General features: G+C 45.5%; 1 protein-coding gene across 1 annotated transcript in view; it reads left to right on the forward strand.

Moving 5' to 3' along the window:
- The window catches only part of SCARA5 (scavenger receptor class A member 5), a 113996-nt gene that overhangs the window by 14737 nt on the left and 72434 nt on the right, over window positions 1–26825 (forward strand). Inside the window, exon 2 of the mRNA XM_058550443.1 lies at window positions 11161–11289. Coding sequence (XP_058406426.1) covers window positions 11161–11289 — 129 coding nt within the window. The remainder of the gene's footprint in view (window positions 1–11160; window positions 11290–26825) is intronic.

The following is a 26825-nucleotide window of genomic DNA, read 5'->3' on the forward strand; positions in this document are numbered from 1 at the left end:
TGACCTCGTCCCCTTGCCCAGCGAGTTTTGTCTTGGCATCTTGGTTCCCTGGTCCCGTTTGCACCTCAGTATATTCTGCCAAATGTAAGAATTCATTTCTTGCCTCCAGCGTTATGATGATCCCCCAACCCTGACCTAAGGGCATCTATTAAAATGCAAATGTGATGTCTCAAGTATGTTCAGCATTTCCAGGGTGTCCAAGGGGAGCTGTCTTTAACATGTAGGTTTATTTTGGGGATCTCTGAAGGGTGTTGACAGACCACAGTTACGAAGGGCTCTGTCTTGCTGGTGGGTGGATGTGAGAAGAGCCTGCCTGCCTGCCTCGTGGACGCCCAGTGCAGCCTGTGAGACCGTGGGCTTGTTGGAGTGCCCTCCCCCCCACCCGCCTTCTGTGAATGGCCCTTCTAGTAAAGGAGTTCTGTTTTGTGATAAGGAAGGTAAAAATGGTTGTTCTCACTACTCTATGTTTAGATAAGTTTTCAAAACTCCAAAGTTGTATATGTAGCGAGTTTAGGTCCTAGGTTGCAGGAAATGATGAACCTTCTTTGGGGGGGCAGACTCCATCACCAAAGGAAACCCGGAAATGGAGCAGCCCCTGGATACAAAGATAAATTGAGTGGTTAAGAGAAGGATGTTTCTGATTTTGTGCTCCGTGACTGCAGTTCCTGTCCTGGGATAAAACAGCGATAAAGCAAACAGCCATGGGGTTCTCCCCAGGGCGTGCCTGAAGCAGTGGTCCTCTCCAGGGTGCTCTGTCATTGGTCTTGGGCCTGGCTACCTGAAGGAGAGAGAGCTGCCCTTTTCATGGCTAGACTAAATGAACAGTGGAGATGGAGTCAGCGCTCTTAACCACTTCATCTTGCTCAAGAAATGGATGCTGAATGAACGAATGAACTGTCCTTGTTATACTTCTTCCCCTGACTTTCCCGTTACACTCGCCAGTAGCCCTTCTCCAGATCTCACATTTCCTCCTTTCTTCAAGGGTAAAACATCCCAGCTCTGCCACTTGCTTTGGAGAAATCACCTAACCTCTCTGAGGCTCATCTTTATCATCTGCAAAACAGGAGTAATAATACCTATCTTCATGCTTGTTGTTGAATTAATAGAATTAGTGTATCTAAGTGCTCAGCCAGAATAGGTGCTTGGGAAGTGACAGCTGTTATTCTATTGTGTTCCATTATTGGAGATTCCAAAACTGTTTTAAAATGTAGGTTTTATTATTATCCAGGTGTGCTGAGGCCAACAGACCAGATGACTGCCATTGAGAAGATAGTTTGTTACAGTTTCCAAAAGGAGAGAGCATGCATTGCTCACCCCCAGGGGGTGAGCTGGGGGGCACAGGGGGAAGCACCAGGGTGCGTCAGGAGGTAGAGGGAGCCAGGAGAAAACATGGGCAAGAGTCTTCATTGTGGTTTCCTTGGGAAAGAATGGTCAAGGCAGGGTAAGCAGGCTTGGGATGCAATAGCTTCAATAATTTCATGGTCTCTGGAGCATAGGGGGTGTCCTTAGTTGTCTGGTACCTGGCCCTGGGGTGATTAGGTAGGTGGATAGTGGCCCAGAGTATGAGAGCCCGGTAGAGGATGTGGTTGTGGAGTATGGGCTCTGGATTGGTCGGTCTGCTTATGAAAGTCTTGCTTGTGAGAGTCCTTTTCCATCTCTAGGAATTGGCTAGCAAGTTCCCAAGATATTGAAGGATCAAATATAGACTAGAAAACGTGGTTATTACAAAAGCTTGAACAATGCCTTGGAGTGACCAGTTAATTTGTGTTTAGTTTATTAAACTCATTTACCTCTAAACAGCCAACAGATATTAATTGAGCACCTGCTGTATGCCAGGACCTGTGGGATCCAGAGGTGAGCTACGGAACCTATTCTCTGGGAGCTGGCGCTCAACAAACCTGCATTTTTGTTAATTGATTTGTGGGTGCAATTCTATTCACGTTATTAACTATACCATCATTGGCCACAATTTCCCAACTCAGCTCTATATGTGATAACTGTTGGTTCCACGCCTTACCAGGTGACAGAGGTCCATTGCCTTTCTCAGATCCACTGAATTCCCTTCTGTGGCTCAGCCTGCTCTGCTTTCTGTGCAGAGGCCACAGAGCTAGAGGCTTCTGAGCCTGTGGGCTTCAGGGACACTTCCAGCTCCGTCCCATACAGGTGGCATGGGTTGGAATCTTAGCCTTCCTGTCTTCAAAACCAGACACCCAGATGGCCCTTCCAGCTCAGTTGCTGGTGGAAGTTGGGGGAATGAGAGAGGGGGTGTTAAACTTATCCAGCCCTGCTCCGAGGATGGACGAATTCATCAAACCAAGGCAGACCAGGAGATGGGAGGGAGGTTGCACTAGCGGCCTGGAAAGAGTAGTAATTTAAAAATGACAACAGTCGGGCCCACATTGCAAACACACCCTCAGATGATTGATTTCCTCTGACAGGGGGCCAGCAGAGGAACTGGGAATCTCTCTGAGAGGGATCTAGGGCCACTCCTCTTTTAGGCAGAACCGCGAGCCTGCTGTTGTTTGGGTCTCTCTGCACTGAGACAACATTTCTTCCAACCCATGCACTGCCCACGTTGGGCAAGAGTACGGGCATCTTCCACCAGCCCCAAGACCCACTTCTTCTTCCTGGGGACTCCTTGGTTCCTCCTTCCTCCCGGGCCTCAGTGATGGGCCAGCTCACCTTGACTGCCCTCGTCTCCCCTCCCACCTGGTTTTGTTTCTCCATCCCTCAGCCCCAGCTGCAAAATAATATGCACAACAGCCAGAGTGCCTTCCCCCTCCAGCTGAAAATAAGCACAAAAGCCTCTGATTGTTTTTAAGAATTTTTATGCAGAGTAACTTGGGAAATAGATAGGGCTCGAGAAAAATAACAAATATTGAAGGGAAGTTCCAAAATTACAAGATATCTCTAGAAGTACTAGGAGAAACTGTCCTAGGTCATCATAACATCTAAATCGAATTAGCTCCAGCCGTCCCTCCTTCCACCCACTCGCCCTTTCTTAGAAATGGATGTAAAAGGCTCAGACTCATCTGATCACGTAGATGACCGTAGTCTCATTTGCCTGATGCCCTCACTGGGCCACCTGCCTCGAGGACTCAGGTCTGTGGTCCAACAGGGTAGAGGTGATTGGTGTTCACTGTACACCAGTTGGTGGTTCGGGACCCTCCCAGACTCAGGTAGATAAAACCACAGGTGGGTGCCTCTCCTCTGCAGTGTCCCTGCCTCACACTCTCTTCTTCTCTTTATTGAGGGAAAGTAAACAGACGTGGTCATTAAAGCCAGAAAGGGACAGCAGCTTCAAAGACAGAGATTATTTGGGGCTGCTTATTACAATGAACAATGTGAGTAGTGAGTAACCAGACTGAGGATGATGAAATCAGTCTTGGGTGGTTTAAACAAAGATCCTTGGATGAGAGGAGCTCTGAGGTCCCTCCCAGCCATAAAATCTTATCTCCACCTGCTGTTTATGAGCTGTGGGACCAAAGAGAACAAAAAGAAAATGACTGTTGGTTGTTGATAAAACTCAATTAGGTGACAGTTGAATCATTGCATCCTGTTTTTTAGACCCAGGTTCTTTGGAAATAAGTAAATATCCACTTTTATCAGATGCAATTTGTGAGTATTTTTTCAAACGGGAGGAAAATAAATTCCAACAGATAACTCCCCAAATGCTCTAAAATTATGATTAAGAAATTGAAAAATTAGTTTTTCAAAGAAAGGCTAATTCGATGAAGGGGATAGCTCAGAATGCCTTCTCGTGGTCTCACAGTCAATATGTGACAGAGGCGGCTTTGACTTTGTCTCCACGGAGCCCACACCTGTGCTTTTCCCCCTGAGACCATGTTAGGGAAACTGGACGCAGAGGTTCTGAGGCTCCCACTGTAGTGTGGCCCCGACATTGGGGGACCGTCTCCTGACTCATCCTCAGCTCAGCTGTCAGGGGCTGAGTGGTTTTCAGATAAACTTTCCTTTTCTGTTCTTTAATCCTTGCTCTCAAGTACCTCCCCACCCTCAGCAGACAGTATTTTAGTAAAAGCTCCTTAGGGAGTACTCTTGTTCTCATGATTAAAAGGAACCCTTCACAATTTTAACTTCTGGGAATAATAAAATAGTTTGAAATAACCTCATTTTGAATGTGTCCTGTTAAAAAAAATCAAAGTTTATGGGGGCCAGCCCCATGGCGTAGCAGTTAAGTGTGCGCACTCCGCTGCTGGTGGCCTGGGTTCAGATCCCAGGCGCGCACCGACGCACTGCTTCTCAGGCCATGCTGTGGTGGCATCCCATATAAAGTGGAGGAAGATGGGCATGGATGTTAGCCCAGGGCCAATCTTCCTCAGCAAAAAGAGGAGGATTGGCATGGATGTTAGCTCAGGGCTGATCTTCCTCACAAAAGAAAAAACAAAAAAATCAAAGTTTAAAAAAACACCAAGCTCTGATAATAGTAAAACATTTCATTGATTTTCCAAGAATGTGTCTTCACATTCTCGTTTGATATGACAAATGCCTTACTCCAGAACTGTGTGCCGCTGTGCCATGGATGTGTGATCTCATGATGAAATCAGAATCAGAACGTCCAGGGGTGGGGCTCAGGCCTCAGGATGTCTAAGAAGTTCCATGCCTGACTATACTACTCAGCCAGGAGTCAAGTGTCAATTCAGTCCCAATGAATTGCCCCCACAGTTTACCTATACGGGCACTAAGTGGCAATCTGAAGTCATGGGTGAGCAAGGAAAGCCAAGATTTTGTTTATTTTTTTCAGATGAATATTTTGCTCAAAAATATGTTTTTACAGCCAACAAAAATGTGTCAACTATTTTCATAAGGCAAATGTAAGAGATGATCTTTGCAGTGAAAATAAATGCCTTAGACATGTCTTTGTTCTTGCAAAGAACCTTACTGTGGTTCTGCCGTGTCCTGGTTGATGGGTGGGGAGAGATCAATGATACATGCCCTGCCCCAGAGGACCTTTTAGACAAGTAGAGCAGACTGAGATGTAAATAGACAATTGTAAATAATGAGGTCAGTGCTAGAGTTGTATTCAAGGTTCTAACATGGTTCTTTCAGTGGCACTTTATCTTTAGTGTTCAACCTTCTAGAATATTCTTAATCTTGAACATCTAAAGAGTTTGGCTTTGCTTCTCTATAAATGAAATCCCCTTGGAGTACATCAATTTTTTTCTTGTAATTTGTCATTGAACTGTGATTTAATTACTTTTATTAAAGTCAATGTTGCTCAGAACATGGCTATATACAATACAGTGGTATTCAAGATAACTTTAAGTGATATACAGGTGTAAATTTGTTATTTTAATAGTTAGGTATTTATTGTAATGTGTAATAGGAAGATAGTAATTTTCCACTTATGATGATGATATAAAATTTCCTTCTCAAATAAATTTAAGTTAAAAAAAGAGTAGCCCAGTGGTATGCAGCTATGGCAAAATTATGCAGGCGAATTGTGCAGGCGAGGTGTCCGGGGAAACTATCTGACTGCGTCCCACCCACCATCAGGAAGCCGTGTGCACCACGCTGAGATAAACAACATCGCCCTGCCTGGCATTCGGGGCTGTTCTTCAAGTCACTGCATTTAGTTTTTAGTTTCTATTTGCTCTCTTGGAACCTCTGGCCTTGCCCTCTCTGGGCCTCTCGAGCCCTCTTCTCTTGGCTTCCTGATCTCCTGAGATGCCGCCATCATTTCTGGAAGCCACTGCAAGATGGAAAACCTTTCCCTTGATTCTCCTAGACCTTGAAAGAGTTATTTTTCATTTATGTTTTTTTGTGTGCTATTTTCCCATCGATCTGGTCTTGTGTGTGACCATGTCTGCAAACAACAGCTATGTTTAATAACTAACAGCTTTGTCTGGTACTTTCCTCAGAGCTGCTCTCACATGGAGGAAGAACATTTTCTTCTTAAAGTCACAGTTTTCAAATTTATAATAGGTGTAAATTGGAGGATCAAGTTGAGAAAGATAATGGATTTCAGCCTGTCCTTCAAAGCCCTGCTGAGTTGCTGCCTCCTCCATGCAGACTCTGGGACCGCCTCCCGACAGAATGAACTACTGTCGCTGCAATGCAATGCTTTGCTTGTGCCATCTCTCTCCTACACACCTACTCCATTCAGACTTGTAAATAGTTATCTGTTTATTTTTATTTTTATTTTTTATGAAGAAGATTAGCCCTGAGCTAACATCTGATGCCAATCCTCCTCTTTTTTTGCTGAGGAAGATTGGCCCTGGGCTAACATCCATGCCCACCTTCCTCTACTTTATATGGGATGCCGCCACAGCATGGCTTGACAAGCAGTGTGTCGGGGTGCACCCGGGATCCAAACCGGAGAACCCCAGGCCGCCAAAGTGGAGTGCGCGAACTTAACTGCTACGCCACCAGGCCAGCCCCAATAGTTACCTGTTTACATGTGTTCTTCCCCTCAGATGGGAGCATATGAAGGGCAGTGGCCATATTTTCATCTCTCAGTCAACAAATATTTTCTGAGTGCCCACTACGTGCCAGGCACTGGTCTAGGAACAGGGAAGTTGGAGGTGGACAGTGCTGACAAAGTCTCTCCCTCATACAGCTTGTTATCTTTGCATTTCCCAATGTCTGTCAAAAGTGTGTTAGTTATCTATTGCCACATAACAAATTTCCCCAAAACTTAACGTCTTAAAACAACAAAAATTTATAATCCCACCCAGTTTCTGAGAAAGCCATGAGTGTGCAAGGAAAGCTAACATTTTGTTTATTTTTTCAAATGAAAATTTTGCTCAGAAATATGTTTACATATAATACAATCTGGCAGGAGTCTGGGAGCAGCTTAGCTGAGTAGTTCTGGCTCAAGGTCTCTCATGAGACTGCTGTCAAGATCTCAGGCCAGGATGTAGTCATCTGAAGTCTTGATTTGGCTAGAGGATCTGCTCCCAGGCTCGCTCACATGGCTGTTGGCTGAAGGCCTCAGTTCCTTACCATGTAGCCTCTCCATAGAGTGTTCATGACATGGCGGCTGGCTACCCCCCAAATGAATGTTCCAAGAGAGAGAAAGAATGAGCAAGAAGGAAGCCGCGATGTCTTTTCTCTGATCTCAGAAGTGACACACCATCGCTTCTGCCATATTCTGTTGGCCACATAAACCAAGCGTGGTACAAGGCAGAAGGAGGCTACACAAAGAGGCAGGGATCATCCAGGGCTGTATGGAATGCTAGCTACCACAGTAGGGCGATTGACAGTGGGTGCTCAATAAATGTCTGTTGAAGCTTTTAACCCAACAATCCATAAGTCAAAACTTCTACTTTTTTTTAATAGACTTTATTTTTTAGAGCAGTTTTAGGTTTACAGCACAATTAAATCAAAATTAAAGAGAGTTCCCATATACTCCCTGCCTCCACACACCCACGGCCTCCCCCAATATCAACATCTTGCACCACAGTGGTACATTTATTACAACTGATAAACCTACATTGACACCCAAAGTCTATAGTTTACATTAGAGTTCACTCTTGGTGTTGTACATTCTATGGGTTTGGACAAATGTATAATGACATGTATCTATCATTATAGTATCTTACAGAGTAGTTTCACTGCCCTAAAATCCTTTGTGTTCCATCTGTTCATCCCTCCCCACTTCCAACAACTGATATTATTGTCTCCATAGTTTTGCGTTTTCCAGAACGTCATATACAGTTGGAATCATACAGTATGTAGCCTTTACAGATCAGCTTCTTTTACTTAATAATATGCATTTAAGGTTCTTACATGTCTTTTCATGGCTGATAGCTCATTCGTTTTACTTTTTTTTTTTTTTTTTAACAAATAAGTGAGTATATTTTTTGCCTGGCTTTGCTGATTGTAACATTTTTGGAGTGTTTTTAATCTTCCACTAAGCTTAAATAATTTGAATGGTTTACCCAGCTAACATGCTGCTGCCATGTTGAATTAAAAAGTCAATAAATGTGCTTGGGGCAGACTTAGTAACTTGTCTTTCCCCTAAATTGTCTGCTTTCCCTTACAATCGTATTCTCTAGCCATCTTGCCAGAACCATTCATGTTCTGCTTGTCTAACCATTTGTGGAAAACCTTTGTTGGAAACTCTTATTATGTTCTATTTAAAGTAGATTTTGTTTAATGTACAAAGTAATCAAGTCTTGCTAAAAGAATTGAGCTCTCTCAGAGGAAGATCTATGTCATGTGTGTTAGTTGACAAAGGGACCTGTCACCAGTGGATGCTTGCTATTAAATAGAAGCCTCAGGTAGAGAGGAAGGGAACTACTTTTTTTTGATGGGAAAAAATAGAGCTATATCATAGCAGTTTGCCCTACTCTTACCGTGAGCTGGCAACACACGTGCAAATGACACAGGCAAGATTCAAGTGAACAGTATTGTTGTCTGTGTGGGTTTCCTCATCCTGTTCTGCCAAAACTGAAAGTCAGTACAGAATTGACAATAAAAGGCTGGTGTTGTAATTAGTGAGATTAAAGGAAAAGGAGTCACTTCCCTTGTGGATGATTGGTTTAGGAAAATGTTTTCATTCCTAGAGGAAGGAAGAGTTTCTTATTTTTTTGTTTTCCTCCCCAAGAGGAAAAATTTCAAGCTGAACAACAATTAGCAGTAATATGGCACTTTATAAATTGTGATGGAGCCTCGCTAGTTAAGCTGTGAATGGATATTGTTTGCACTTAATCTTTAACTGTATTAACGTTCAGTTTACTAAATGGACTGCCTCAAGCTCAGGCAATTTGTAATGCCTTGTTGTGCCTCAATAAAAAAGTTACCTGCAAAATAATTAAATCAACTTTTCTTTTTTTTTGAGAAAACAATTTCTTGTTATAATGAACCAGAAATGTAAGATTCCACTGAAACTGGGACAGTTAACAGAATATGGATGAACTTAATTAAATCTTCAAGGGCAATAAGAAGAGCGTCAAATAAAGCCAATGAATGGAGAAGCCAAGATTGGTTTGGGATAAACATAAGGATCATCGCATTTCAGCAAGGGTGTTTCCCAGCTGGTAGTCTGCCGTCATCCTCATCATCATCTAAAGAGCAAGCAGGGCTTAGAGCAGGAGAGCTGGAACAACCACCATGAAAATGATAACTCATTTGTATAATATGCGATGCTATGCCTACCGTTTTGACTCTCAAGGGTAACAGACTTGTTTCTAACAAGTTGCAACTAGACAGCCAGCAGCTCTCATGAGGAAAAGAAAAAGAAGCTTATATCTTTAGGAGAAAAACAAGTTATAGACCCTAGTGTGTGGAAAGGGATGGAAAATCCCAGAAAACAAGAGTTAGGGTGAGTTCGAAAGATGTACTCTGTGCAAGTCTTAGTGGAAAATCACCGTTAACTCTTCAAAATTTGCTAACATTTAAGGGTTGATGAAAATGGTAATTGAATTTGTATTTCTTGAAAACTTGCTCCAAATTATACCCAATGTTTCATGGAAATATTATATAATAGTTCTACTTAGCTGTTTTAACAGCAGTATTTTCAATAAAATGGAGTAAATAAGTAGGAAAATGTTCCTCACTTAACAGTACCTCTTGAGAGCCAGGGTACCAGTGTGGTCACTACCACTTCCCTTGTGGTAACCAAACCTCCTGAAGGCCATGGAGGTGGTAATGATACCTGAGAGGTAGTAAGTAGCTCCTGAAGTACCTCCCTTCCAAATCCAAAGTTACCAAGGATTGCAAACATCACAGCATCTTTAAAAATATTTCTGAATATCAATGATATCAAGATCTGTTGTCAACATTTCCTGCTCCCACACCTTCCTCCATGCGCAGCCCGCTCCAGTTAGCCACACTCTTACTTGCAGGAGTTGGAGAATAAGCGTAGCAGGGGCATGCATCCTTTTTTATTTTTTAATTTGTTTTTGTGTGTGTGTGAGGAAGATCAGCCCTGAGCTAACATCCATGCCAATCCTCCTCTTTTTTTTTTTTTTTTTGCTGAGGAAGACTGGCCCTGAGCTAACATCCATGCCCATCTTCCTCCACTTTATGTGGGACGCTGCCACAGCATGGCCTGACAAGCGGTGCGTCGGTGTGTGCCTGGGATCTGAACCCCGGGCCGCCAGCAATGGAGCGCGTGCACTTAACCACTATGCCACAGGGCCAGCCCCAGCATGCATCTTTTGAAAAAATGTCCCCCATCGATTTTTACCTGTCCTGCTGGAGGTCAGGGTGGGAGAGCTTCCTTTCCACTGTCAGTTGACACAGTAGGTGTGCATTAGTGAGCTTCCTGGCCTCCGCACAGGCTGTCTGAGAAGGCTGCCTTGAGGGAGAAGTCCAGCTGAAAGAACACAGGGAGTCAGGGCACCTGGGGCCTTACCCAGGATTTGCCATGAACATTTGATGTCCTTTATCTGTAAACCGAAGGGGCTGGACTAAAGGTCCAGCGGAGTACTGATATTTTGCTGTTCCATTTTGGCCAGAAGCTGGTGAGCCTTGTGTAGTTTCACAGGGTGAAGTTACTATGTTTTCCCAGAAATCTAAACCCAAGGTTGCAAACTGGTGGTCAGATCCGGCATGCAGATGTTTTGTTTACACTCCCTAGTGTTATTTGCTTTTGTCTTTTTTTTTTTTAATTCTTTGTCAACACTAAAAAATAGGGAGATTTCTCAAAATCACTTCTGGCTTCTCTTGAAAATTTTGGATCTGACAACGCCTGGTCCTCATTCCTACACCGCAAGCTCTTCCAGACTGGGCACACACTGTTGGGTTCCCCAGGCCTACCTGGCCCACTTTGCTCATTTCCATCCCTTCCTGGCCACTGTAGAAGTTGGAGTTTGCAACTCCTGTTTTAAATTCTCTCCATATTCTCCAGATCACATGGGCCAATGGTGCTTTGTAAAGGACACATGTTCCAGCATATTTGAACATTCTTTGCTGCTTGCAATGGCTCCAGGAGGCTGGGTTTGTGTGGGCACGTGAGCTGTGGGCATGCCTGTCGCGCTTGTTCATGAATGCAGAGGGTGGGAGGAGAGCTAGTAGCTGGAAAGCTTGTCATGGTTCTGAAAAGCTCCCCATCGTTACAGCTGCATAACAGATGTGCAGAAGGTTCCATGTGAACATCTGTGCATCAAGCAGAGACAACACCAAAGGAGGAAAAAAAAGATTATGGGGTTTTCAAGTGTCGTTTTCCCTCCTCTTCTTACCCTTATTGTCTAGGTCCGTGCCACAAACGACGAACAGGCGGCTGCTGTACCCAGCTCGGCTCCCTGTCGGCCCTAAAGCATGCTGTCCTTGGGCTCTACCTGCTGGTCTTCCTGATTCTCGTGGGCATCTTCATCTTAGCAGGTAAGAGGACCTTTCCTGTCCTGGCCTTTAAGGATGCGGAAGGGGGCACACGGGAAGTGAGAGCAGGTGGGAACTGGAGAGCTGGAGCCTCCACTCTTCATTCCCCCAGGCATGAGCCTGAACATTGCCCTTCTCACCACAGAAACCACGAAGGAGGAAGCTGGCTGGTCTTTCCAGCTGGGCATGACTCTTAACAGAATTGCCCATTTCATGCGGGATGAGGAGTGGGCAGGGGCTATGTGAGCTTGGGAGATCTCAGTCCAGGAGCAGAGACCTAGCTGCTCTGAATGACTTCTGACTTTTCCTGCATCATTGGGTGCATTACATTGGGCCTCCCTGGAGCTCTGTGCACAGAGCAGGCTGGGCCCCTTGTCCTGGCATGCAATGAAAATAGTCATGAGACATTGTGTTGCTGAGGCTAATCAGGTCATGGTAACCTACTTCCCTTTTGTAGTTACTGGGGGTGAGATGGGTTGGCCTAATTCAGCCAGGCTCTTCCCCCTAGTTTCTGTCTGTAAAACAGGCTGGTGATAGGCTGGAGTTTGGAGCACATTCTCTAGCCAGGGAGAAGCAGAGCTCATGGATTTAGGAAGGGATCAAATGGAGGACTTCATGCTTTGAGCAGCCTAGCTCACCACCCACAGGGCATCCCACCGTGATGGAGGTGGTGAAGCAGATAGGGACAGAGGCTGTGGTGGTCCTTCCTGACTCTTACCCAGAGGGAGGGCTGCTCAGTTCCCACTTTCTCACTGGAGGTATATAGAGCTGACAAAGTAAGCCATGGGATCAGTATATTTCAAACTCACTTGTCTTGCATGAGTATCTACTTGGTGCCAGGCTCCATGCTAGGGTTGAAGACACAGTTAAATAAGATCTAAGGGCTTGGCCGGCCCCGTGGCTTAGCGGTTAAGTGCGTGCGCTCCGCTGCTGGCCGCCCAGGTTCGGATCCTGGGCGTGCACCGACCCACAGCTTCTCTGGCCATGCTGAGGCTGCGTCCCACATACAGCAACTAGAAGGATGTGCAAACTATGACGTACAGCTATCTACTGGGGCTTTGGGGGAAAAAATAAATAAATTAATTAAAAAAAAAAAAAAGATCTAAGGGCTTGCCTCAAGGAGCTCCCAGTCTAGGGGTGAGGCAGGGGCACACAGATAGCGCCCTGTCTCAAGGCGGAATGCAGTAGGGACTAATGGGGACTATATGTCGACACAACAATTGCTGTGGCAACCCGGAGTAAAAAGTGTGGGTGTTGCATGGAGAAGTGGGCGGGGTGGGGGAGGGGCTTGGTCGGAGCCAGGCTGCTGGCCAGGGGGAGCTGACTGGAAGTGCTGAGGGTGAGGTCCTTGAGTTAAGTCTAGGCCAGGATCTAGAGGTTAAGCCCTTGCCAATGACCCTTCTCTGGCAATCCTGAGGCAGATGCCCAGGACCTCCTTGGTCTTATTTTTTTTTTTTTTTACTTTTTTTGTTTATTGCGGTAGTGTTGGTTTATAACATTGTATAAATTTCAGGTGTACATCATTAAACGTCTATTTCTGCATGGATTACATCATGTTCTCATGTTCACCACCCAAATACTAATTACAATCCATCACCACACGCATGTGCCGAATTATCCCTTTCGCCCTCCTCCCTCCGCCCTTCCTCTCTGGTAACCACCAATCCAATCTCTGTCTCTATGTGTTTATTGTTGTTATTATCTACTACTTAATGAATGAAATCATACGCTATTTGACCTTCTCCCTCTGACTTATTTCACTTTGCATAATACCCTCAATGTCCATCCATGTTGTCACAAATGGCTGGATTTCATCGTTTCTTATGGCTGAGTAGTAGTCCATTGTGTATATATACCACATCTTCTTTATCCATTCGTCCCTTGATGGGCACTTAGGTTGCTTCCAAGTCTCAGCTATTGTGAATAATGCTGTGATGGGGACCTCCCTGGTCTTGATTCACTTTCTGTCCAGTGAGAATCTTCGCTTGGGCCCTGTGATGGGAAGGTCAATGCTGCCTTCACCCTTAGGTTTCAACACTCGGGGCGAAGGGCATCATTAGGGGTGGTGTCCGTCCCGCCAACCATTGACTTGGGAGGCAGCCAACAGCAACAATGAGAGAAACTCATGATTCATCCCAGGGATCAAGGGATGATGTCCAGCCAGAGGATGATTTGAACATGTTCTTGGGCTGCTCGGTGAGAGAAGGGAATCTGGGTTTTGTGGGCTTGGCTGCCACGACCATAACAAATTTCCAGAATGTTTGGAAAGTGTTTCATCCCAGCAGGAAAGCTGGGCTATTGTATTACAACTACTCTGCTGAACAGGAACTTTTAGGTGACAGAAGAGGGTCTAGAGGAGAGAGCCAGGCTGGGGGGGACCCTGGGGCAGGTCTCTGGAGGTCTGAGAGGCCTGGAAGGGCATCATCTCTTGGGGAAGAGAAGACATGCAGAGTAATGAAAGGTCTCTTCTGGTGTCTGATGGGCTGCCATGTGGCAAAGGGCAGACATATTCTGTGTGGCCTCAGATGGGAGACCTAGACAAATGGGTGAATTTTGTAAAGAAACAGATTTCCATTCAAAATAGAGGAGAGTTTCTAAAAGCAGTGCTGTCCAGTATGATGCACAAAAGCTTTTCTCCTGGCTTGGAGGTTAAATGGGATTTGCAATGACATCCTGGACGTTTCAGAAAGGAGGGTGGAACATGGTTTCCCAATCTAATGAAAATGTTGCCACGCTTCCCTTGTTGTTCCATGTGGAAACCTGGGGAGGATTTTAATCATGGTTACCTTTGAACCTGAAGTTTCTGAGTACAAGATTGTGTGGAATGAAAATTTTGGGTGGGTTGGAACTGATCTGATGAAACAGAGCATCATACTTTATTTCTTGGCTCTGTGGCGTGGCCACTGTCGCCTCACCAGGTTCTTGTCTGGAAAATCATGTTGGCCTCTGGGAGAGGTTTGGTGAGGGTGGCCAATGAAAGAATACAGTCACCAGCTGCCTCTTCCCTAGGGAAGGGACTTAGGAATGTGATGGACAAGTCTGGGGTTCTTCAAGGAGGCCCTGACTGACCTGAGGTAGGAGGTTTCTTCAGATTACCCTGATTGAAGACCTCCAGTGATGCTCCCTTTCAGAAAATACAAAGATGGTGGGGAGATCCATAGTTCAGCATAAACCAGAGCTGGCCTGGCCTTCTGTTACATGTCCTGCTGTGGCCATTTCCCCATCTTGGGCAGAACACGCTCTCCAGTGCTCTGCTGAGGTCATGTACAGGAGTTAACAATGGACTGAATTGTGTCCCCCACAAAATTTATATCTTGAAGCTCTACCTCCACATTGTGATGGTATTTGGAGGTGGGGTCTTTGGAAGGTAATTAGGTCATGAGGGTAGGGCCCTCATGATGAGATTAGTGCCATTATAAGAAGAGACATGAAAGAGAGACACAGAGAGAGAGAGAGAAAGAGAGAGAGGGGGAGATGTCTCTCCACCAGGTCAGGACACAGCAAGAAGGGGTCATCTGCAAGCCAGGAAGAGAGCCCTCACCAACAACCGAATCTGCCCACACCTTGATCTTAGACTTCCCAGCTTCCACAACTGAGACAAATAAATGTCTGTTGTTTAAACCACTCAGTCTGTGGTATTTTGTTATAGCAAACCCTAGCTGACTAAGACAGGAGGAGTTCTCTTTGAACCACTCTGAGACTTTAAAACCTCCTCATCGGCACAAAGCTCATATATCTTACAAACTGGATGACAAATTTTTTTGCAACCAAGTGCCGTGTCTGAATACCTGATTGGTAACATCTGATTAGAGTACAAATACTTGCCCTTACTGTTTTCCAAAATTTAAAAATTATAACCTAATTACACAAAAATATTACTCTCACATGGAGCTTCTTAATTCGTCTCTTTACCCAAGTATTCAAAATAAAAGGCAAATACTGTACCTTGTGTTTTTGCATCATCCGAACTTCCCCTGTCAGAAGGTTAATCTAGCCATTGCCCAAATTATTTTCTCGATTCGGCTGTCTACCCACCATCTAACTATCTATTCTTGACCAGTATCCTTTTGGAACTTTCCTCTGATATTCCCACACCATCACTGGGTTCTATGCCCCCAGCCTTCCATCATCTTCCAAGGAGGCTGCATCAGTCCGTTCTTTCTAGCCCCAAATTGCTCTAAGCTTTTCTATCTCTTCAACCCATTTTGTTTATTACCTGGGCTGATAGTTCGCTATTATGTTTTGGTTCTGTTCCAGATTCATTTTTAGACAATACAGACTATCGGGCTTAAGTGGATGAACAGGAGAATTGAGATTGGATGGTCATGTCACAGGAGGTCCTCAGTTTACCACTTTAGTGAAGATGTTCTCTGTGATGAAGTTTAAGGGTTAGAGTAGGTTCAATCTTACCCATGACTATTCTGGGACATCACTGTGGTGACAAAAGTCATCAGGAAGTACCTCTTTCTTCCCTTTCCTGTCATGACTCTATTGAGGAATTTGAATTTACACTGTGCAAATGAAACAGCAGAAAGGGGAAGTACAAACATCTGGAGGTCTAATTCGGTGGGAAACTGGAGTATTACAGCCAGTGTAGACTGCAGAGCTGGACCAGCGAAAGTTCCTGGTGAAATACAGTCTCCTCTCACATCTTAGTTTAATTCTTTCTTAACAGCAGCAGTCAGACATTGCCATCCCCCTCCTCAGTAAGTGCTTAACTTGAGCATCAGAGCTTATTGGGTGCAGGGCAAGGGAACAAGCCCTGGTGCTTTAGTCCATTCGGGCGGCTATAACCAACTGCCACAGACAGAGTGGCTTCAACAACATTTATTTCTCACAGTTCGGGGGGCTAGGAAGTCTGAGATCGAGGTGCAGGCAGATTCGGTGTCTGGTGAGGGGCTGCTTCCTGGTTAATAGATGGCCGTCTTCTCACTGTGTCCTCACATGGTGGAAGTGATGAGGGAGCTCTCTGGGAGCTGTTTTATAAGGCACTAATTCCATTCATGAGGGCTCCACTCTCACCACTTAATCACCTCCCAAAGGCCCCACCTCCTAATACCATCAAATTGGGGGGTAGGATTTCAACACATGAATTTGGGTGGGACACAAACGTTCAGTCTATAGCATGGAAATAAAAAGAATCATGAAATATGATTCCTGCTCTGGGACGGTTTAAAATCACAAACACACAAAGGCATTAGGACAGTATGATATAGCTAATGCTACGAGCCAAATTATGCGAAGGAGAGACTGATTCCCAAGAGCTGGAGTGGCTGGGGAGGCCTCAGCCTGGGGAGGGCTGAACCCCAAGGATCCAAATATGCTTTGGACTGAGCACCCCTTTTTCTGATCACCTTGTTTCAAGTAGGTCTGTCCCTGTCTCGCAATCAGAGAACAGTGTGCTCAGAGCCCATATCCATGTATATGGCAGATTACTGATAGCATTGTGCATCTTGGAGTTAAGGGTGTGATGCCCTTGGCCTTTACTGGGACATTCTGTCAGAAACAGCGCCATGATATTCCATTCTGTACTTATTGTAAGGGTGCTGTTGAGGACGCCGTTCCTTCCATTACACAGTGTCCGACTAAGAGGGCCCATGAAGAAATTATTTTCTGCCTTAGTCTCAGAAGGAGGTACGCTTTCCTTGAGGAATCAGTTTGTTTAAACCTTAAGGAGACTGTGAACACTGAAAGTAATTAAAATCACTTTCAAGGAGGTAATTAATGCAAACTGAGAGTTAGTTGTCATCCTTTAAGATGTGTAAATTTGAAGGTAATTAAAATGAAAACCTGGAGACAGATCTGTGGTCCACCCACAGCAAGTGTGCAGACTTGATGGAAAGCATTTTTCTGTTGGTCTCATTCCTGCCTCCATTTAGTATCTCTAACTTGTTCTTCCTTCGTCTTGTTCTCATCTACTCTTATGTTAGTGTATTTTATGTATCCTTGTAAACTGCCTTAATACTTTTTGGAACAAAGAAGGGTGTCATGCACAGTTTTTCTTTTAAAAAATATTCTGTCTACTGTAATTCTGCAAGTACATGATGTTTTTTAATATGTGAATGGATGAATGACTACGTAAATGAATGACAGAGACAGGAAATCTTGGAGGGGATCTTATTTTTGGAAAAAGGTGATTATTTCAGTTTTAGCCAAGTATTGAAATGACATGGTAAATATGGAATCACCACTCAAGGACATGTGGCTAGTAGAAGAAGTAGGTGTGTAATTTATTATATCAATACACACATATCATAGTATATACTGGATTGGCATTATAGTATTTGGGGAGCATATTAAGATAGACAGGATCATGCAGTCTCTTGTACTGGTTAACACCGTGGACTTTGAGGCCAGCCTGTCTGGTTTGAATTCCCTTTTCTCCCTTACCAGCTATGTGACATTGGCCAAGTTACTTAATCTTTCTGTGCCTGAGTTTCCCCACTGAAAATGGGAGAAATAAGTGTACCCACCTCATCGGGTTGTTATGAGAGTTAAACAAGTTAATATATCTAAAGCGCTTAGGAAAGTGCCTGGCACACAATAAGAACGATAGAGGTAGTATCTATCAGTGTTATTGTTTTTATAGTCTTGGTACTACCACTACTGTTAGTATTATTATTCTTGTTTTTTCTTGTTTGCTTTGCAGTCAGTTAAGCTTGATAATGTGAACTGAGAGAAAAACTTGGGTTTAGTCCCAGCTCATCCATTAACACTCTGTAATCTGGGGAAAAATCCCTTTGCTGTCTGAACCTCAGGACACTCATTTGTAAAACGAGTAGGTTAAACTAGATCAGTTTCTCAAACTTTTGACCATGACCTACATTAAGAAATATATTTACGTCACGACTAGTTCACATGTAAACACATAAGTGAAATCATCTTAAATGTGGGATGAATGCTGATGATTTTCTGTTCTATGCATTTTTCAAAAACTGGTCACAACCCATACATTTATTTCATGGTCCACGAATGGGATACAAGCCATCGTCTGAAAAACAATGGGCTAAATGGTGGTTCTGTTATTCTGTGTGTCTTTCAAACATTCTAAGAGAATAGTTATATTCTCTTCGGGATATGGGCTTTGAGGGTAAACTTCTGGGTTCAAATCCAAGCTGTGCCACTGAATGCTTCTATAATCTTGGGGCGAATAATTTAACCTCTCAAATCCTCAGTTTCCTCATCTATCAAACAGGATGATGATAGTACCTACCCCATAGGGTTGTTGTGATTAATTAATTAATACATGAAAACTCTTAGTGCCTGGCACATAAAAAGTACACAATAAATGTTCGATATTATTATTATTATCATCATTGGAACAATCAGAGGGATTTTGCTGTCAGAATAGCAAAGGATTAGAAACCTACTCGTTTAGCCTGAGCACCCAGTGGTTTTGTCCATAAACAGAGAGAACTCGGTGTGCTTGGTGTGGTGGGAGGGTATGTGCCCACAGCCCACATGTTTCTAATAAACAGACAGGGGAAGGCTGGCTCTTTGTCTGGGGGGTCTTGGGCTTGCTGTGACAGCACGGGGCTCAGGACGCCAACAACAGGCCAGTGTTTTCAGCACTGTGGCTCCTCAGTGGAGGGAGGGAGGGAGCCAGCTCTGTGGTGCCACTCCTACGTGGCACTCAGGAGCTTGGCCTTGGAAGGGGCCTCAAAGGAGGTTCTACAACCTCCCTCCCAGGGCGAGAACCTTCCCCCCAACTTCCCAGAAAGAGGAGGTATTCTGCTCCTACTGAAGAACAGCCACAAGTCACAGAAACTTCTTCCTAATCTTCCTTGACTCTCCCACACATGCTGTTTCCAGTTCCTTTTGCAGGAACAACTCGTAACAGGGCTTTCTCCTCATCCCCGTGATTGTTATTCAGCGAGTTGAAAACACTAGTACCTTCAACAATAGCTCATTAGACCTGGTTTGGTCTATGTGTATGCCCCTATCTTCACACTCACTGCATTATATTGAAGTTACCAGTTTATGTGCTTGCTCCCCTTCTAGTCCAAAAGAAGGCTCTTTCATGATAAGGCACTGTCATGTTCGTCTCTGTACTCCTAGTGCCTAGCATAATGCCCCGCACACAGTAGGTGCTCAGTTAATGTTTGGCCTAGACTTAACACCTCAACATAATGGCCATCCTCCCCCTCCCATCCCCACCCAGTGATCCCCCGGTTTGAGTGGTAAATAGAATTAGACACAGTACTACATGTGTGGTCTTGCCAGAGTAGGTGTGCTGGGCTGTGACCACCTTTGATCTGGACGCTCCACATATGCTGATGGAGCCTAAATTTGCACCAGCCTTTCTAGCAGTGACTCATAGTAATACACAACATCACACCCAAAAGATAGAATACTATGCAGCCATTAATAATCATGTCTGTTCCCTACCGTACCACAACCCCAGATCTCTTTCAAAGGAAACATTGCCTAGTGAGGGCTCCTCCGTCCTGTGTCAGTACAGCTGGCTTTTGTTGGTTTTGTGTTGGTTTTGGTTGCTTTAACTTAAATGCAGATCTTGTTAGTAATCCCGGTGAAATATCATCATGCTGGTTTCTGCCAAGTATTGCAGCCTGTTGGATCAGTTTGAATCTGGATTTGGACATCTGTCACCTAGCTTTCCCTTTCAGCCTCATGTCATTGGTCGAGTCTGAGCCATTATCCCAACCCAATCCCCATTCCATAGCCTGCCGCCATGTGCACAGTTCCCAGGAGGTTATGATCAAGGGCATGCCAGCCCATGCACACACTTTGCTGTCCTGTGAGGTGATGTGGGGTCACCACAAAGACCCCCCCACTAGCCTTCTTCCTTAAACCTAGATCTCACCCACCTGAAAAACTACTTTCCTCCTGCATCCCACGTTGCCTGTGTGGGCCTTCCCAAGCTTATCAGAGCTTCCCTAGCAGAAGGTACTTCAGCCTCACCTTAGCTCCAGAGGAGTGGGAGGAAAAAGGAGGAAAAGAATTTTGACACCCTGACTTCTCCACGAAAGATTCCACTGCCCAGCATGAGGGACCTTTCATCTCTCTGTGACTTTGATGGATGCCTCCAACCACCCCTGAAGTGAGAAAAGTGGGCATGAGGGAGGGTTGCCTGTAAATTTGACAGCATGCTCTCTGGGTCTCCAGTCAAATCGTTATAATAATTAGATAGGACAGAGCAGACTACCAATCTCAGCTACATGCCCCTGAAATCCTTCCTCTAGACAAAGGGCCAAATCTGGCCACTGCTTGTTTTTGTCAATAAAGTTTTTATCAGCACACAGCCTTGCTCATTCATTTATGTACTCTCTGTGGCTGCTTTTATGCTACAACAGCAGAGTCGAGTAGTTATAACAGAGACCATATGACCTGCAGAGCCTAAAATTGCTACTTCCTGGTCCTTTACAGAAAGAGTTTGCCAACCCCCCTCTAGGCTTACATTGATCATTAATTAGCACTTTAATCTTTCACCTCTGGATTGTTTTCAAAGAGTTTTCACATACGTTATGCCATCTAATCCTCCTAACAATCAAAGGAATCCAGAAAAGAGTTCACAGTGGTATATGGATGAGGAAACGGAGGCTCAGAGTTGCCTTTGCCGGCCCATGGTCCCGCAGGGGAGAGAGACCCTGGAGCACGACGATGGGCCTGTGTGATGTCAGGACTTCTCCTCCTCCGGACTCCTGTCAGGGGCAGTATTTATCACCTACTGGTGAGGTGCATGGACACTGGAGTCAGACTGTCAGGGTACAAATCTTGGCTTTGCCACTTACTGTGTGACCTCGGGCACCTTATTCAAGCTATCTGAGCCTTAGTGTCGTCGTCTATAAAGTGGAAGTGATAACACTCCCCACTGCAAAGCGTTTTGGTGAGGATTAAATTAATTCGTCTATGTAAACTGCCTACAATAGTCCACGGCATGTAGTAAGTATGATCAGTGTTTGTTAGGCGATTATAATCAAGTATAACTCCTGCCAAATGTACATAATCCAGCCCTCATTTCACCCCGCTATACAGGAAATATCAAGAGAGACTTGTCAACTGCTTTGATTTCTATCCCAGGAGCCAGGATTGGAGGAGACTTGAGAGGCACTGTGAACACAGCGCCCAGATCTTGCTAAGAAAAGGAGCTTTCTTATTTAAGCGAGAAGAAGATGGGAATGGGCTTGAGTTAGTCTCTCGCTTCCTCCTGCAGCTCGCATCTCCCTCTTCACGGCTCAGCCTTTGTACCTTCAAAACCTACCTTTCCTTCTGCTTTCCGGTTCTATCTCCTGCTGCGTGTGCCAGAACTATAAGGAGATTTTGTCACTAACTGATGGCTGGGATTGAAGCCGAGCCACTAACAAGCTCTTTTTCTCTGCCCTTTTGGAGAGAAGTTATAAACTCTTGGAATTTCTGTGATGATCCTATAGGCATCCTGCCTTGTCTGCCCCCATCCAAGGGCCTGGAGCCCTCTTGCATCAAATCCAAAATAACAAACACTTGTTGAGTGCCAACAATGTGCCTGGCACTGGGCTAGACACAGCGAGATACGAAAAGAAATAAAGAGAGACCCTGCTGTGAAGATTGTACCAACTGGAGAGCAGATGTGCAAAAAATAAACTATACAACACAGTATACAGCAAAGAGCAGACGTTTTGGAAGCAAGCAAACCTGAGTTCAAATATCAGCTTGATCTTTTACAAGTTGTGATCTGGGGAGATTATTTAAGCCTCATTTTTAAAAAGCCCTTAAAATGGAGACATGATCACTTATGAGTATTGTGACGATTCACTGAGATAAAACGTAAGTGCCTTGCACAATGCCTGGCTTACACCAGGGGCTCCATAAAGGTATCCCTGTAAATCTCAAAATAGAGGTACTGAAATATTCAGAGAAGTTCAGATTTAATTCAGGGAAAAACCGATTGGTCTCCTTTGCTGCAGCGCCCCCACCTGCTTCACCTCTAAATCCTGGAGTAACTGGGAGCTCAGTCCTTGGCCTTCTCTTCTTCTTTTTTTTTTTTTGTGAGGAAGATCAGCCCTGAGCTAACATCCATGCTAATCCTCCTCATTTTGCTGAGGAAGACCAGCTCTCAGCTAACATCTATTGCCAATCCTCCTCTTTTTTTCTTTCCCCAAAGCCCCAGTAGATAGTTGTATGTCATAGCTGCACATCCTTCTAATTGCTGTATGTGGGACGCAGCCTCAGCATGGCCAGAGAAGCGGTGCGTCGGTGCGCACCCGGGATCCTAACCCCGGGCCGCCAGTAGCGGAGCGCGTGCACTTAATCGCTAAGCCATGGGGCTGGCCCTGGCCTTCTCTTCTTTAACTGAACTCTCTTCCTGGTGACTTTCATCAGATTCCATCACATTCCATCTCTGACTTCACCTCTGACTTTTGCCCTGAATTCTATACTAATATGTTCATCTTCCTACTTGTGTTGTTCCCACTTGGGTATTTCATAAGCAACTCAAACTCAACATGTGAACAAAACTCTTGATTTTCCCTCCCAAACTTGTTTCTCCCCATTCTTCTCCATCTCTGTAAATGACACCACAATCGACCAAGTAGTATTAAGCAAAAACCAAGGAGTCCTCCTAGATTTATAGCCTCGCTTCCCATGTGCACCCTATCAGCAAGCCCGGGTGGGCTGCATCATCTTTCACCTGGACCCTCCAACTGCCTCCCAGGTGGAGTTGCTAGAGTTAGCAAATAAGAATACAGGATACTCTCATAAATTTGAATTTCAGATACATGGTGAATAAGTTTCTAGTATAAGCATGTCTCAAATATGTGGCAGGAGGGTCCAGGAGGAAGGATGTCAAGGCCGAGAGCTTCTCACATAACCAGCCAGTCTCAAGTCTGCAGGGGTGGTAGTGATGGCGGTGGGCAGTGGCCCTCCCTGGTCTCGTGCTGTTCCCAGCAGAGGCTGGGAGCTCATTGCCCTGGCCTCTAGGCAGAGGGTGCGTTTCATCTTGTTAGGATAAGGTCCAGCTTCACCCCATGCCTTCCATCTCTGAGAAGTTTCTCAGAGACGGGAAATCCGAGTCTTCTTGGCAGCAACTGCCCTCCCAGCTGAGCAGCCCAGCATGGCCTGATGGCTGGTGAGCATCCCTGGGGCTCCTGCCCTTCTCTGTGATCCTTTGTGAGAGCCCCACATTCCCTGAGATCCTTTTTGGAGCAATCCAAGGGATGCAGGGTATTGGGGCTGGGTGGGGTGGGGAGCGCCACAGGGTGTATGGCCCCTTCCTATATTCCCATCTCTCCCTGCTGATGTGGTCCAATTCCACAGCCTTCCCAACCTGGAAAATTCCAGAAGAGAAGCAGGCCTGGGCTCTGCTCCAGCTCAGGGAACATGAGTGGCCTCTCCCAATGGTCCCTCATCATGCTCCTCTCTGATGAGAATACCAACCTGAGCTCAGCTGTCATCTAGTGGGGCCACCTGGAGCCAGCGATCAGAGATCCTCACCTTGTCTTTGGAGCCTCCCTCCCCCACTTAGCACCTGCATGAACAAGGGAGAGGGCAGTGAAGAAGGTGTCACAAGTGACTTCTAGGAGGTGATGGTGCTAGACCCCAGGATGAGAAATGGGGGAATCACACAGAGTCCGTGCCATGCTGAGTCACTCTGGGAGGGATGCCTTCTGCAAAGGGCTTTGTTTCTCTCCTTGCTGTTGTCAGCAACGACGGGGTCTGGTCAGTTGTCTTCGGTGAAACATTGCAGCATATTATCTGGCAGAGTTTTAGAAAAACTGCATCTTTCGGGGAGGAGTCGGGGAAAAGCATCTCTTATTTACCCGTTAACACTTGTCCCCAACCATTAGCCATTGTCCCTGAGCATGGATAAACAAGCTGATTGCCTCGGGGAAGTCAGTGTCCCTTTGGGATCTATAAAAGCAGTTCATACCCTTTGGCTCAGAAATCCTACTCCATTTGTCTCAAGGAAATGATTACAAAGAAGGAAAATGGCATGTGTACAAGACTCTTAGCAACATTATTCATGATCACTCAGGACTGGAAAAAATCTAAAGGTCCAACCTGAGGGGGTTGTTTAGCTGAATTGTGGTAGATCAACACAAGGGAATATTACACAGCCATTCCGAATGATAGCTATGAAGCAACATGGGAAAATGTTTATGAAGTAGTGTTAATGGAAAAGACTGCCCAATTGCGTGTGCACTCGGAGTGCAATTGTGCAAGCAGATATGCATACAAAAGGAGAAAGGGCGGGAGTGAGCTTGGAAAAATGAAAACAACTGTGGTCGAGTGGGAGGCTTGTTGGTAAATTTCTTCTCTTCCAATTTCCTCTAAGGTTGTTGATATTTTAATAAAACCACCCTTTTAAGAAGCCACGGAATCCTCCTGTAACCCCTAGAACACAGCACCCACCACTCGGCTGCCTGGAGCCACCAGCACACGCCCAGGTGGGGCCAGCGGGTCTCTCCAAACGTGCGCACGTGCTGCCCCCGCCTGGTCCCAGGTGGCTGCCAACAGAGGCTCCCTGGAGTCAGGGACTAGAGGACACTCCTGCCACAGAGGGAGAAGCTGGGCGGGAGCCTGAGGGCACACAGCCGGGGAGAGGCTGAGTGACAAATAAAACCAGAGCTGGAAGGATTAGTCCTGGCCTCAAGTCTATAAATGAGACTGAGGCCTAGGGTGGGGAAGTGTCCTGCTCAGGGTGTCCCGTGCCTCTGTGGCCAATGGGGACTTGCACCTAAGCCTCCAGATCCCCCCAAACTTCTGATCCCCCTGGAAGCCCCATCTTCCCGTGCACCCTCCTCAGGGGTCCCAGACCCAGGGCACCCAGACCCAGACACATGCTCTCTGGCACCTCCCTTGGCTCTCGAAGCTCATTGCTTTGCTAATTTTTTTTTTTCTTTTGTGAGGAAGATCGGCCCTGAGCTAACATCTGCCAATCCTCCTCTTTTTTTGCTGAGGAAGACTGGCCCTGGGCTAACATCCATGCCCATCTTCCTCCACTTTATATGGGATGCCGCCACAGCATGGCTTGACAAGCGGTGTGTCGGTGCGCACCCGGGATCTGAACCGGCGAACCCTGGGCCGCCGCAGCAGAGTGCGCACACTCAACCGCTTGTGCCACCGGGCCAGCCCCTAATTTTTTTTTTTTTTAATAACTTCTGCCTTCTTTGGGAGTAAAGTCATTATTTGGGAGTAAAGTCAAATGCTCCAAATTTCCCTTTAAACTGTTTTTCTTTTCCTTTAGCTTTTTCCCTCCAGCATTATTGAGGTATAATTGACAAATAAAAATTGTATATGTTTAAGATGTACAACTTGATGTTTTGAAATACGTATACATCATGAAATAATCACCACAATCAAGCTAATTAACACAACCATTACATCACATAGTTAAGATTTTTTGTGTGTGTGGTGAGAACACAAGATCTACTCTCTCAGCAAATTTCGAACATACAATACAGTATTAACTATAGTCACCATGCTGTACCTTAGATTTCCAGAACTTATTCACCTTGCATAACTGCAACTTTAAACCCTTGACCACCTTCTCCGCGTGTCCCCTACCCCCAGACCCTGGCAGCTATCATTCTACTCTCTGCTTTTATGAATTTGACATTTTTAGATTCCACGTTTAAGTGAGATCATACAGTATTTGTCTTCCTGCGTCTGGCTTATTTCCTTTAGCATAATGTCCTCTAGGTTTATCCGTGTTGTCACAAAGGGCAAGAGCCTCCCTACTTGTTTTCCATAGTGGCTGCACCAGTTTACATTCCCACCAACCGTGCACAAGGGTCAACTGTTTTTCTATGAGTATCCCCCCACACACCCCCACCTGCTGTCAGGTTAGGAGCACGCTCAGTGCTGTGACCCACATCTCCTAACATATCTGCTTTTGCAGCTTCCGCCAACTTGTGCGTGTTCTGAGGACTCCAAGTCCCTACTTTTTTCCATACAGGCAGCAGCCTTCTGGACAGTGCTAGAGAGCACTCCCTGGGTGGGAGAGGAGAGGGCTCCTGCAGCATGTCCTCTGTGTCCCTTCACTCTGAACTTTGGGACCCTCGAAGGGTCCCTTTCTTGACCCTTCAGGGAGCATCCCTGGTGCTTTGACTACCTGGCCCCATGGGCCCCTCCCCCTAGGTCTTTGAGATCTCTCTGCTCTGCACCCCAATCCACCGTCCCACCCCTCCTACCCTACCGCTTCCTTGTTGCCTTTGGTCCTGGTTTTCAGCCTTCAGGCCGTCTGGTTTCCCTCTGGATTAGACCGCAGAAGGAGGGCACGGGATTGTATTAGTCAGCTCAAGCTGCTATGACAAAATACTACAGACTGGGTGGCCTAAACAACAGAGACTTATTTTCTCTCAGTCGGGAGGCTGGAAATCCAATATCAAGGTGGCGGCAGGCAGGCTTTCTCCTGAGGCTTCTCTCCTTGGCTTGCAGATAGCTGCCTTCTCACTGTGTCCTCACGTGGCCTTTCCTCTGTGCTTGTGCATCCCTGGTGTCTCTCTCTTTTCTTTTTTTATATATATATATATTTTTTTTTTTTGAGGAAGATTGGCCCTATGCTAACATCTGTTGCCAATCTTCCTCATTTTTTTTCCTCC

This window comes from Diceros bicornis, chromosome 11, assembly GCF_020826845.1.
Source record: "Diceros bicornis minor isolate mBicDic1 chromosome 11, mDicBic1.mat.cur, whole genome shotgun sequence".
NCBI lineage: Eukaryota > Metazoa > Chordata > Mammalia > Perissodactyla > Rhinocerotidae > Diceros > Diceros bicornis.